Raw genomic sequence first — 13,640 nt, 5'->3', positions numbered from 1 at the left:
TCACCAGGTTAGTTATGAGTCGTCACCGCCACATCATGGCGGCCTGTGATACACCGGTGACATAATTTCCTTTTTATAGCTTAGAGAAAACACTGGAATATACTGGAAAATATTCGGATTCACACGCTGCACATATATTGAGTAGTACTCTCTTGTTTATTGCTACACAGTGCACAACAGTGACATCTGGTGGCAGCATGTGGTAATCTCTGAACAAAACAAGATTTCTTACATTTGAGCCCTTGGAATTGTGATGAAAATTTTTCACCTTTTTTTTACATGGATAAAATGATAATGCAAACATTTTGACAGCAGGGTGAAATAATTAAGATATACATAATACATATACAGTATAAGATAAGAACAACTTTATTGATCCCGCGATGGGGAGATTATATTCAGTAATTTCAGAAAGTCAGTCGCATGAAATTATGTTTTAACCTAATTTGTAATCTCAAAACTAGAATTGTTTATTTCTGTAGATTAAAAAAGCGTGTTTCTAGTTTCTAATTGTCACATTATTTCATTAAAATGATTCTGTGGTCACTAAACAAGAACGTGTCCAAGACATTACCTTGTTTTTACACAGCAAAATGATCCAGATTAGTCAGATTAGTTAACCTTTTATAATTTGGATGCTTTCCCCTCTTGCAGTGCTCTCATCTCTCCACTAGATGGCAATAGAGGCCGCCGTTTATTCTGATTATTTGAGTTTATTCTGATTATTTGAGTTTAAATGAGCAGTATTGACACAGATCAGCATTTACAGGTTTTTCCTCCCAGTAGGTTTGGCTGTTATACTAAAAAAAATACTCTTAACATTCTCAAAATTGTAAAGAAAAGGAGCCAAGAAACAAATATACAGCGAATATGTTTATGAAATGTCACATTGTGAACTGTTTCAGGTCGCCAGTCTATCACAGGGCCAACATGTAGAGACAGACGCTTTTTGAGGTTTATGACCTAAAAATAATTGGTTTCTTCCCATTACTGCATGGAACTTAAAATATAAATACGCCTTAATTTGGTGTTTATTATTATTAGTATTGTATTTATCTAACTCAAATTAAACTTTAAACTCTCATTTGTATATTTATTTTGTCAGCGTATAACTAAATTTCACATGTGACTCGTTCATTCCCGAACTATTTTTTCTTTGTGCATGGCTTTTTGACGAGGAAACAAAACAAGACATTTAAACAACGTCACGTCCGGAAAAGTGGGCGTGTCTTAAACTGTCACCCCCGAAGAACAACAAAAACAAACACGGCCAGCGAGGGGGTTCCGGGGACGGTGAGTGCAATATGTCCTCGACGTAATATTCCGTATGTGTTGTAACAAAAAACGGAAAAAATACAATAGCAACAAAAACATAACGTGGGAGTCGTGATAATGACGCGAATCCAGCAGCAACCGAGTCTCGTTATCTTATCTAAAGGGTGAATGCACCGTCTGCACACCTTTGTACCCGACAGCTCGTGTGTTGCAGTAAAACGAATAAATGACAATTTTAAATACGTTATTTTGTGCTTTTTTCCCTTTTTTTTTCATGAGCGACATTGAAGAACCAGGCCTCGGTCGTCCCCCCTCCCTCCCCCTAACGTGCCGTGCTTATCTTGCTTGAAGAATGTTTCGCCTAACCCCGTCGAACGAAACCACTATTTTAACGGTACTGCGTGTATATAAGAGACACGGTGATATTCTCGATCATTTTCGAATCGTTGTGGGTCGCCAATCAATTCGGCCGCAATACGGCAATTAAACGTTATTCGTTACTCGGTGTAAAAGTGTAACTTAAATTCGGTTTCGCGTTGTTGCCGCGGGGGGCAGCAGCGAGTCGTTTTTAAATAGTTCAACTTTTATTACGAGAAATAACTTTCTTTGTTCGGTTTGCCCGAAGAAAAATCAGTGCCTGGGAGTTGAATTGATGACCTCAGAACTATAACTTAGTATGTACGGGTTTTTAAATGGGTAGGCGTCTCTATAATGTTAAATATCACCTTTTTAGTCTGGCATATGTTCACACATAAAGCAAGCCTCAGTGGAGCAAAGTGTGTCATTTACCATGAAGACGTTTTATATTTGCATGAGCGTAAAGAGTGTAGTTTTCTCTGGTTTCCCAAACCCCACTTTAGCTCCCTTCCCCTCCCTCAGTTGCTCGTTTCATCAAAGTTGTCGTCAACATTTTCTCTCAGCGGCTGGAGGAGATCTGATGTGTGGCTTTCCTTTGGTCTACATCAGAGGTATGATGAATCAGCGAGATCTGTGAAACGAGAAACTTATCTGTGACAGAAACATCAGACAGAGTCCGGACGCAACGCTTGGGACGTTTTGCAAAAACACACCTGAGTTTTTTTTATTTTTTTATAAGATGGTCAGACCCCGTTTGTCTGAAACCGATAGGGCTGATGGGGGGTTGAATGGAGTCCTGGGTGCTGGATTGTGGACTTGCAAGGTCCAGGTCGTGTGCTGCTATGAATGATGTCATCACAAAATCATACTGAATATAAAATAAAAACATCTAATGACTAATTGATTAATGCATTCAATCGGGTACTTAAACTGGACTAAAGTACTACTGATACTAGTACTACTACTGCTCCTCGTACTACTTATTAGTAATGAAACTGAGGCTGCAGTAATAACCATCACTTATGCTTTTTTACATTTATTTAGCTGCTATTTGAAGTTATGAGTTTTAGAAATGGTTGCCAGATTTGACAGGAAGGTTTCCGTACTTTAATTATTTATCTTTGGAGTTATAATAGTCCTTATTGTGCCTTAAAGGGAGGGTGCATTTATAACTCTGTAGCTCCCCAGTGGTTTTCTTTATATATTAAAATCCGAAACAAAAGCATCAAAAAGCAATGCTCCCCAGCCCTTACTAAAATAATTGTTTCAAACATGATCAATGAGATCGACCACCAAAAAACAATAATCTCTTAATTGACCAATGGGTCAGACGGTTAAGCTGCAGAGGTGATAACTGTGCACCTGCTCTGGCTTTGCAGCTCACGTTTCTGCTTCTGTGTCTGCTCGGTTATTCTAATGTTGATGGGTTATTTTTAGACCTCGACACAGAAGGAAAATGTCTGCCAACAAGACCCAGTGGAGGGGGGGGAGGGGCTTGTTGAACTAATTTATACATATTTTATGCCCTGTATAAACGTCTATATGTAACAATGATGACTTGTTTTCCATATTAAATACACAAATACGCTATTTATTGCTTTCATTAAAATTGCACCGTTAATAAACATATTTATTTATCACAGCAACAAAAATTTGTGTGGTAACAAATTTGACAAATACTTGCTGTTGCTATGGAATAAAATAAAAATATTGTCCCATTTTTATTCCTATTTGAGAATTATTTCTATATCATGTTTATACAGTTTATTTTGTATGATGCTACCTTGGCCAGGTCTCCCTTGGAGAAGAGATTTTAAAGGTAAAAATAAATGATTTCAGCCTTAAAAATTAAACCATACGTTTGTGACCCGTTTAAAGAAAAGTCTTTAAGGGCTCAGTCTAACAGGGAAGTGCTGTCGACAATAACCCATCTCTGTGTGTACAGTAATTGTTGTGACGAAATTAACCAACTTCTCTTCTCTCCTTGAATTCTCAGGGCTGGTACCATGGAGTCATCCTCTGACGAAGAGGAGGTGCGCACTTTCGTCCAAGTCCTCAGCGAGAAATATAACCCCGATAACTTCCCCTACGGCCAAGGAGTCATGGTGATGCCCAGCCCGCCGGGATCCCCCGTGAAAGGTGAGGGAGATGAACCTTTGACTCTCTTAAAAAGCCGCGTGACGTCTGCTCAACTTAACTCCGGCTTGTTCGCAGATCGCCTGTTCATGCCGAGCATCCTGGTGCTGAGTGACTCTGGAATCGTTAAAGCTGGAGACCGGTCGGACATCGCAGCCTTCTGTGCTCACGTGATAGAGCTGGACCTGTCTCACAATCAGCTCAACGACTGGGCCGAGGTCAGGCTCCTGCAAAGACTCATGCATTCGTTTGTGCAACAAAATCAAATGTATCTTCTCTCAAACGTTTTTATTTTTTTATTTCCTTCGTTGCCAGATCAGTGCCATTGTTTCCAACATCCCCCACTTGGATTTCCTCAATCTGAGCATGAACCCTCTGAGCAGCATCCAGCTGGAGCCCAGCATGGCCGAGGTGTTCTCCAGGATCCGACAACTCGTCCTCATCAACACGCACATCAGCTGGGACAGCGTGCACACGCTCACGCGTCACACGCCGGAGTGAGTGATGCAGGCGTACGCGGGACAGATGGAGACCAGTGGACAGCCGATGTGTTTCCCTTGTTTGTTCTATGGCGAGGATCGTGTCAAAGATAGAAAAACAGCATCGTTTTGGAGTCTCTGCTGCTGTAAACTCACGAGAACACCAAACGTTCTTTCACCTGGTTATGAGACGCTAAATTAATACTGATGCCTCCATAAGTAAACCAAGCCCATCAGCGACAATTTGACTTTTTTTCTATGTGGTTATTGTTAATATTTGCCATCAGTGCCACCTTGTCAGATTTCTTAAAAAAATCATTCAGGCTCCTCAGAAACTCCTTTAGCTCAGATCCCATCGGGGCCTCAACTGGTCCCCACTGGGTCCGCTGATGGGAAGGGAGGCGTGGGAGAACCAGAACCAGGACTGCACAGGGCAGACTTAAGGAGCCTGCTCCTGTAACAGGTTTTCTGAAGGGATTCTGGCGCTCTGAAACACTTCCAATATTGTCCACAGGGGTCGCCAAAAACAACACAAAATTAAAGTTCCTTCTTGTAAACTTTAAATAATATCTGCTGAAAACTGCACAGGAAATCACCTTTTTTATGAATTTGCAACAAAGTCATAAGATGCAGATTTAGCCTTAGGATTGAATTGAATTTCAAACCTTTATTTATTCTCGAAAGCATAAGATAAGATAATCCTAATCAGTAGTGGGGGGATGTGCAGGGTTACAGCAGCAAAAGGGGAGTGCAGATAACAAAAGCATCAGCAGCAGATGCAAAACACAATAATGATAGATTATGTACACAGTATAACACAAATGTACAGAACAGTTAAAAAAAGGTAATATAGTAGAATACAAGAAATGATAAATAAACACACTGGTCAACAGTGTGTGTGAATATTTGAGGTTTCCCTCGTTTGCAAAGATGTTGAGATTATAGATAGGAAAAAAAGATATGTATTAAAGATGCTTTATGTTCCTCCCCCTCGTCTCCCAGGCTGGAGGAGCTCTTCCTGTGCCTGAACGGCTACAACGCTGTGTCCGAGTCCCAGTCCTCCTGTCCGTCGCTACGCCTGCTGCAGATCACGGACAACCGGCTGCAGGACTGGACCGAGGTCAGGAAGTTTGGGCGGATGTACCCGAGTCTGCGAACCCTGGTTCTGGCCAACAACAGCCTGGACCGCGTGGTCGACTCTCGGGAAACGCTGCAGCGGCTCTTCCCCGACCTGCGCAGCATCAACCTCAACAACTCGGGTCTGGGAGAGGAGCGTTGTGCTGTGGATTTATTTGCGTACATACATCTCTGTGGCTCCTAAAACTCATCTGTGGTGTCGTTGTTCATTCAGGGCTTAGTAAATGGGAGGACATCGAGAGGCTGAACTTCTTCCCCAAGCTGGAGGAAGTCAAAGCAAAGGGGATTCCTTTACTGGAGCCTTACACCTCCCACGAGAGACGCAGCCTCCTTTTAGCACAGTGAGTATAAACACACGCATCAAGTCCTTATTCATATTATATATATTATATTTATACTGACGAAATGTGCGCGCCCGCAGGCTGCCGTCCGTTGTGATGTTGAACGGCAGCACAGTGTCGAATGGAGAGAGGGAGGACGCTGAGAGGCTCTTCATCCGGTATTACCAGGACTGTCCCGAACAAGAACTCCCCGAGAGGTACTCAGACTCATACAGTATACTATCATTATAATACACGCCGGTTTATAGCATACATTACAAGTTTAACACATTAACGAGAGTCGAATATCAGGAATATGATTTAAAATATGCAGTAAAATCACAATAAACCTGCAGTAAGAATATTTTCTATGAAGGTCGTGTATATGTAACGCATCATAAGCACATTTATAACACATTATAATGCATTTATTCACATTATAACTATCACTTTAATGAGGACTGATGGACTCTTAGTGCTTCATATCCCATTGCAATTTTATCAGGATGGCATCGACTGTATGTTATATGTATTTATGTTTTTTTTATTATTATAATTATTTTATGATGTGTATTGGCTGTGTTGACTACTGCAAACCAAATTGCCCCTCTGGGACAATAAACACTATCCTTGGAGGTATAAAGCGTTATGAATGCTGAGCTTATAATACTTTATGCACCTTGTTATTAGGTGTCATGATTCTGAACACATATTTGATGGTATTTTACGCCATAATAGTTGTTTTCATAGCTCATATCCATAAGAAACCCTCCTCTTTGTCCTCACATATTTGACATAATATTTTGAATAACTCCTCAGTGAAATTATTGCTCTCCACCAACTGCATTCCACTTAACCTCAGCCGAATGTTGCGGAGGGATTGTGAAGGAAGGTGTAGTCTCTGACTGGGGGAAACTAACCTTTTGTGAGACAATGCATCCAGTCTCTCCCTGCTCAATGACTCCTTTGTGCTGCAAATTCTCTGATTGGGGAAAAGTGATACACAAGGTAGCAGCAGGTTGATTTTTTTTTTTTTTTTTTTACGTATACACCTGAACTGTCAACCTCAAACCTTAAGTTGAGAATTTTTTTTTTTTATTCTCATCTCTGATGTCATCGGAGCTGGAATAGATCTCCTGGCTTCCTAATTATTTCAAAGTAAAGGCGCTCTTTTGCATTTCAAGATAAAAGATGCGCTTGCTGATTATGCTGTGCATATTTTAAACCATATCAGGCTTCCTGTCATGTCCATCATATCACCTCCCACTTCCTGCTTTGGGAACGTCTATGTATTTGGGTTCTCAGTTTGGAGGTTAGGGACCTGCATGTGGGTGCTATGAGGGTGTCGGACACACTCGGTGAGCTGCGAACGCACCACTATCCCCTTACCTTTCCGGGATTGGGGCCGTGACTCTCGCTACCCTGAGGGATCAGAGCCCCGCTGGGTGGGTCGCAGTCTGACTCCGGCTTTGAGTAACTATAAACGCAGCTCGAACCATACATTCGACTGATACACCTCAGTAATCTCTAACGGAGGTGCAGAGAATTGGGGATAATCTGGGAAAGGGCTAAAGGGGTTGTGGGACGAGGAAACACAAATATAAAAGAAGTGTCGGCTGCACAGGAAGGATTAGTTGCAAGGAAAGAGAGAACTAGGTTGAAAAAGAAATGAGAGAATCCGGTAGAGGGGGACTGGGATGGTGGATTTTGAGGGCCTGTATGGGAGGTAAGAGGGGGAAATCAACATTTTCACTTTTTAAGCAGGTCTTATTTCAACTAGAGGACTGGGAAATGAGAGAATGAGGTTAGATGAAACACAGATAGTGTCTGTGCCAGCTCCAAAACCGGCTCTTCGGCTACTTTACGGTCCATTATCGAAAAATGCCAGAAAACACAATTGGAAAGCTGACTGGTTATCACCTGCAGCATTATTCAGTTCCATTAAATCCATTTAATGAAGCCTCTCAGTTAAATGGTTTCTTTTAGAATGGCACTTTGTGTACTGTGGCCTTAGAGGAGAATTCCCAGGGTGGACCACTAGTTTTGCCAGAACCCTCCCCCCCAAAGACCAGGGGATTGGCTTTGTATGGGGAGTTTTTGGGGAGGGAAGGGAAATCGCTTTGATTGGCCCAGCTGTTACAGTAGCTTTGAAAGCGCAGGCCTTTTTTCCCCTCCTGGATTTTATTTAATCGTTCCTGGGTCCTTATCTCAAAACCCGTTCCCCTGAGGTGTCTGCGAAGCTTTCTCACGGCGGGCAAGAGGCAGAGAACTCGAAGTGTTTTCTTTTTGCCTCTCAGACGCCACACAAGGTGAGTTTAGATTTACCCCGTTTTTATGCTCAACCTGATTGGAAATGCCTTAAATTCAAGGAAGGATCTGAGTTATAGTGGAGACGTTGGCTCATTGGAAAAGAGGAGACGTAATAATGGCAGATGGAAAGAGACTTTTTTTTAATAAATCATGTAATTTTTCCATTTTATTATTTTAGCAAAAAACAGTACATGAAACAAAAAAAAAACACATACCAACACCTAAAGCTCACTGATTAGCATGTTGTATTGTATTTATGAATAGCTATGCACACATTACATCATGCTACTCGTATGTAGCATTAGCATTCTCTCCTTTGCTATGTGTGGAACTTTAGAAGTGGTGGTAGGTGTATTATTTGACTTTTTGGACTTTGTAGAGAGCCAGGATAGAAGTGTCTTCCTACTTGTTTAGCTAAGCTAGGAAGACAGCAATCAGTCGTGTAAATTAACGGTTCGAAAAAAAAACGTCCTCGGCACCATCAACTCTTTTTTAACAAAGGCAAAATCAACCTCAAGCTTTTTTTGCCTTTTTCATACAGCACTTCTCATGTCATATAACAAAAATGTGCATAAAATGATGTGAATGGAAACGCAGCTAATAGCGTACACTAGTGGCAGTAGACGGAACACATGCTGATAACTGGGCCATAACGAGCTTAACGAGATACCAGACTTCCTGTCTGTGTATCCAGCGAGAGTCTGGTCGTCGCCTCTCGTGGCCCGTTGGCTTTGTCGGTCAACTCACAGGCCGTACTTACTTTTTTATTACCTTCACAAAAAGCCCTTCAGTGACGTGAACATGCTTCCACCCAAGGTACCACATCCTCGTCTCCAAGTACGGCCCGCTGGCCCCGCTGGCCGAGGTGGACCTGAGCCCCCGCTGCACCATGGTGGACATCCGCTGGGGCGACAGGGTGGAAGCCGTCGGCCTCCGTCTGGAGCAGACGGTGGGCGACCTGAGGAAGCACCTGCGCGCTCTGCTGCAGCTGCCCACCAACGGGGTCCGGCTCTTCTACATCAACCGGGAGATGTCGGAGATGCTGGGGCCGGAGGAGCTGAGGTGCGGCAGCCGGGCCCTCCACTCCTACAGCATCCGCGATGGCGACGAGATCCTGGTGGTGCCGCGGGTCAAAAGTCGTTGCAGCTCCTCGCACATTTGAGTCGGAAGGCTTCGACGGGACCTTCAGGAGTGTCGCATGAACACGTACTTAGTTGAGCCTCCTTTTTTTTTCTTTTTTGGATTTAAAGAGGAAGCAGTATTTCAGCCTTGAATGTAAAAGATGTTTGCTGTCCTCCATTATTGAACAAAATCTATATAATAGTATATTTGCACATAGGAGTTCCACATTCACAAAGCTTCACATTTCTGTTTCGCTTGAGGTGAGACTGCAGTTTACATCTCACATGTGACAAATATGCAAAACCAGACGTTGCACAAATAGTTTGCAGAAAGATAGAACAAAAAAAAACAACGGTGCCGTGAATACCAATTTGAATGCAGAAATGGCATATTGATGTGAAATTGATGTGTTTTTCTGATAAGATTTGAGATTTTGGGATGAAAAGGTGCTTGCGCCACGCATGAGACGTATTCATTTGAGGCCTGTTTACTGTGAACAGTGCAACTTTTTATGCTCAGGGGGGAGGGGGGGCTGTTTGGGGTGAAAATAATGCAATTTGTCTCCATAAAAGCCAACACGATGCCAAAACAATTAGTGTCGTGCTTCCTGACTGGAACACACACAAAGTCTACACGTGACCTTTAAATAATAACTATCATGTTGGGGTGAATTATTTAGATTTTATTTACATTTTCAGGCTCAGATCCTTTAATTTAATTAAAGCCGACTAGATTTTCCCAGGAGAATGTTCTCCTCCAGGAACATGAGTGTTTTGGAAAAAGTAACACGGATTTTTTTCCCTGCTTCTTCCCATCGCAATCTTTCTCCATGACTCTTATATAGCAGTGAAATACCCTGAGATAACCCCTGTGAGCTGGAATCCCAAATGCATTGTGCTGGGGATAACATTGCCGCTGCATAGACACGCTGGCAGAAAGACGGGTCTGAGGTGAGCTCGGGTCTGAGGTGAGCTCCGGTCTGGGACTTGCTGCTCAAGTTACTGCAGGTCTTCTGGCTGTCCGGATGATGAATGGAGCAGCTCTATCTCGCTCCCTGCAGAGGCAGCCGAGAAGCGCCGAGGCCCAGTCGGTGTGGTAACCACACACCAGCCGCCATGTCACGGACACTTCCGCTTAGGTTTACAATAGGTCCTCACCCCTTCCCCCCCCTCACCCTCTCACCTCAGTTTCTCTCCTTTACTTCCGTCTGGCGAAACCTGACACTTCTGTCTGCCGTTTCACAGGGCGTAAAGGTCCTGAACTTCGCCGTTGGCTCATCAAACCATAGATAGAAAAGCACATTTACCATCCATCTGCAATTAACAACCTCTTCCACTGCAGAAAGCCAATAACCTGAAACTTCCATGAACCTTGTGAGGTATCTCTAAACTTCTACACAACTTGAGGATCGCCTCCTGTTCAGATGTTCTAATACCATTTCGTCCTTTCCGATCCCTGAACTTGCGTATCGGCCGATAGCAAGTATCGATCCGATTCCACAAAGAACGAATGGCATAGAACTGTTGAATTACCTAGACTTAAATATTTTCCAGTGGCAAATGCTGCCAAATTGAAGGGGCAAAAAAGTACACGTCTTGTACAACCCATGTGTTTTAAATATTAGAGTGCTGTTTGAATTGCGTTGGGTGAAGTGAGCATCCAGGATAAAAAATGTAAAGAACACATAAGGAAAGATGAGCTTTCCCGTGTTTCTGAAAGTGTGTGATAATGCATTGAGGCGCAGTCGTCCTGTGTGGATCGCTCCTCCGACGCAAAGTTACTCAGTGTGTAGTCGATAACTGGAGATATGTTGTGCGTTTTTTTCTGTCTTGACCTACGTGCGTTATACTAAATTATGAGTACAATACAACATGAACATTCTCATGCACCCTGTTAACTAATCTGTGTTGAAATCGACAGGAGAGCTTCTTAACGTTAGCTTTTACATCACAATGCTTTCAAGCTCTTTTCAGTAAAAATTAGAAAACGCTATTACGATGTGTTCAAACGTAATCATGTAAAATTTTGTTTTTGGCTAGAAACTTGAATAAATACAGGTGTTTGAAAGGTATGTTTTCAAAGTAATATAAAATAGAAATTAAAGAGGGAATTATGACCAGTTCAACTTTTTTTTTTTAAATGCGGATTAGAAGAATGCAGAGGGAAAATTGGTATATCGGAACACACGTTGCTTACATGGGAAGTACGGGGATGAGCATAACGCATTTTCTTTTTTTTAAGTGATATTGTGGTAAAATGGTGGTTTGCATTTTCTGATATTTCTTGATATGTTTGTTGTTATTTCAGGGAAACAGTGTTGTTTATGGGAATTTGTAATTTTTTTTTCTTTCACCCTCACTTTTATCCTTCAGTGAAACCAAATACAAAGAATATTTACAGATAAAGAAAAAAATATAAAAGATAGTTGCTAATCTGTAATACACTTTGCCTCGTGCCGTTAATGTGTATCTTGATTCTTGATTAATTCTTGTCTTCTTGAGATCATATTGCCATATCTACACCTGTACTGTGTGATGGTGCTTTCGTCCTCTTTAAGAAATAAATTATAAATATTTCTTTTTATCCCAGCATTTTTATTATTAATTATTTATCCCGAGAGGCTCGCACTAGTTTTTGTCTACTGTCTCATTCAAAGCTTACGAAAACACAATTCATAATTTTCAGCTGATTTATACCTTAATGAAAACATATTATGAATACTATATTCCATTTCTGCTTATAAATGCCTCGAAATGCTACCCAATAACCCCCTTAAATCAATTTTTGGATGTATTTGCATAGTTAAAACATAGTCGAAAGGGGTTCCAATAGGTATTGTATAAAGCACCTTGTGTAGACGACAGTATACCGTTTCAGAGTCTTGATTGAAAGCCGAGGTATGGAGTCGGGGCATCGATCACGTTACAGGCTGAATGTACGTGTTCGGAATGCACGGCTCCGTTTCACCGGCTGAATTCTTGGCCGTGGAGAAGATGGGATTCTGCAGATCTTCTCTCAATCTGGCAAGCGTGATTGAGTCGAGTCCATTCCATACGTGTCAGGCAGTGTTGTGTTTCTGGGGCATTCCCTCTTATTTACCCCCCTCCTCCGCTTCCAGCAGCATGACTCCTTAATCCTGTGTGGGATATCTATGCCACCAACCACCGTCATCAGCAGGACCCCCCACCCCCCCTCTCAGGGTTTGGTAATGAAAGGTAGTGAAGAGACACATTTGTGTCTCTTCACATTTTATTGGAATGTATCAAGTACCAGCTTCTGAACATTGATATACACAAATATAGTATACGCTGTCTTACCTTGGTGACTCCCCTGGTTTGGAATAAGGAAAATCTGAAATTCCCCTTCAAGTAACTACTGAGGTTCTTTCAGTATCACAGTATCACCATGTCTTTGGTGATCCCCTAACTTTTCAGCTAGTGGTTCCAACAGGTTGGCATTACTTATTGGAATGATTGTCACGACAATGGTTCGGACATTCATGTTACCTCGGAACCAACATGAATTTTCATCCAATACTTTGGTTTGTGATCAAATACTTGCAAAACTAATGACGTTAATGAGTGTTAATTATGAAGTGTTAGCATTCTAACATGCTAAACTAAGATGGTGGACATACTATGCTAGCATTGACATTGTTAATGTTAGCTTAAAGCACCATTGTGCCAAAGTACAGACTCTCAAGTCAAGGTCAGACTGAGGTTGGAAGTTGGATGGGGGCTAGATCACACCTTGCACCTTGCTGCATAAACGGGACCCGGCTGCACAGTTGGTATTCTGATCTGCCCCTTGATCTGCCCCATTGCACTATGAAGTGGGGTTGAGGGCAGGGGGGTGTGGACTGAACGGGGCCTATTGTGTGCCTAGGTGAAGGAGTCATCGGGGTAAGAAGGTTTGGGTTACTGGAAGGAGGTTGACCGTTGTGAGGAGGGCAGGGCACAGCCAACCGCTGGGCATAAGGGTTGAATTAGAGTGGCCCACTCCATGGATTGGGTGACTTCCGAACAGAGCTCGGCGGGTATCCAGTCCAGGACCTTCTTTGTGAAGGTCAAGCTTGATGGATTCTCCAGAACATGTGACGATGGATACTTTGACCCTGTTCCCACACGGTGCCCTCCTGGATGCATAAAGAAAACTATGTAATATTTTGTCTCACTTGCAAACGATTTTAAAAGGTAGAATTTGCACTTTCCGTAAGGACGTGAGATGACGTGGAATTATGATGTGGAAAACATTTGGGTTTCTCTTCATGGCAAACGAACATCCTCAAAGCTCCTCCAAGTTTTCCATATTCCCCACCTATCCATTTCTCTGCCCATCCGTGTCACTGCTGCATTGAAACCCAGCCTAGCGTTGCATCCGATGGTTTGACGACCCTTTCGGATGAGGCAATCCATTCACTACTACTTAGTTTCATCTGTTCCTGCTGTAGCCCCTTCTCCAGGATTCAAAACCCTTGATACCCTTCTTGACATTGCAGCATCAT

General features: G+C 42.4%; 1 protein-coding gene across 1 annotated transcript; it reads left to right on the top strand.

Annotated features, from left to right (window-relative positions):
* The first annotated feature begins 1,216 nt into the window (after positions 1-1,216).
* Positions 1,217-11,707, top strand: LOC311026039 (tubulin-specific chaperone cofactor E-like protein). The gene is made up of 8 exons (XM_084029346.1): positions 1,217-1,293; positions 3,629-3,771; positions 3,847-3,986; positions 4,084-4,265; positions 5,250-5,506; positions 5,599-5,725; positions 5,806-5,922; positions 8,831-11,707. The coding sequence occupies exons 2-8, from the start codon at positions 3,639-3,641 to the stop codon at positions 9,174-9,176; spliced, it is 1,302 nt and encodes a 433-aa protein (XP_083885472.1). The 5' UTR covers positions 1,217-1,293; positions 3,629-3,638; the 3' UTR covers positions 9,177-11,707.
* Positions 11,708-13,640: the final 1,933 nt, after the last annotated feature.

This window comes from Eutrigla gurnardus (assembly GCF_963514095.1).
Source record: "Eutrigla gurnardus genome assembly, chromosome: 15".
NCBI classification, from domain to species: Eukaryota; Metazoa; Chordata; class Actinopteri; order Perciformes; family Triglidae; genus Eutrigla; species Eutrigla gurnardus.
This window is presented reverse-complemented; position numbering and strand designations above follow the sequence as displayed.

Excerpts from the sequence above, each read along its gene's own strand:
- LOC311026039 (XM_084029346.1), top strand. The coding sequence starts at position 3,639 with ATGGAGTCATCCTCTGACGAAGAGGAGGTGCGCACTTTCGTCCAAGTC. Across the intron at positions 3,772-3,846 it reads GCCGGGATCCCCCGTGAAAG|ATCGCCTGTTCATGCCGAGC; the intron begins GTGAGGGAGATG and ends GCTTGTTCGCAG. Across the intron at positions 5,923-8,830 it reads GAACAAGAACTCCCCGAGAG|GTACCACATCCTCGTCTCCA; the intron begins GTACTCAGACTC and ends CTTCCACCCAAG.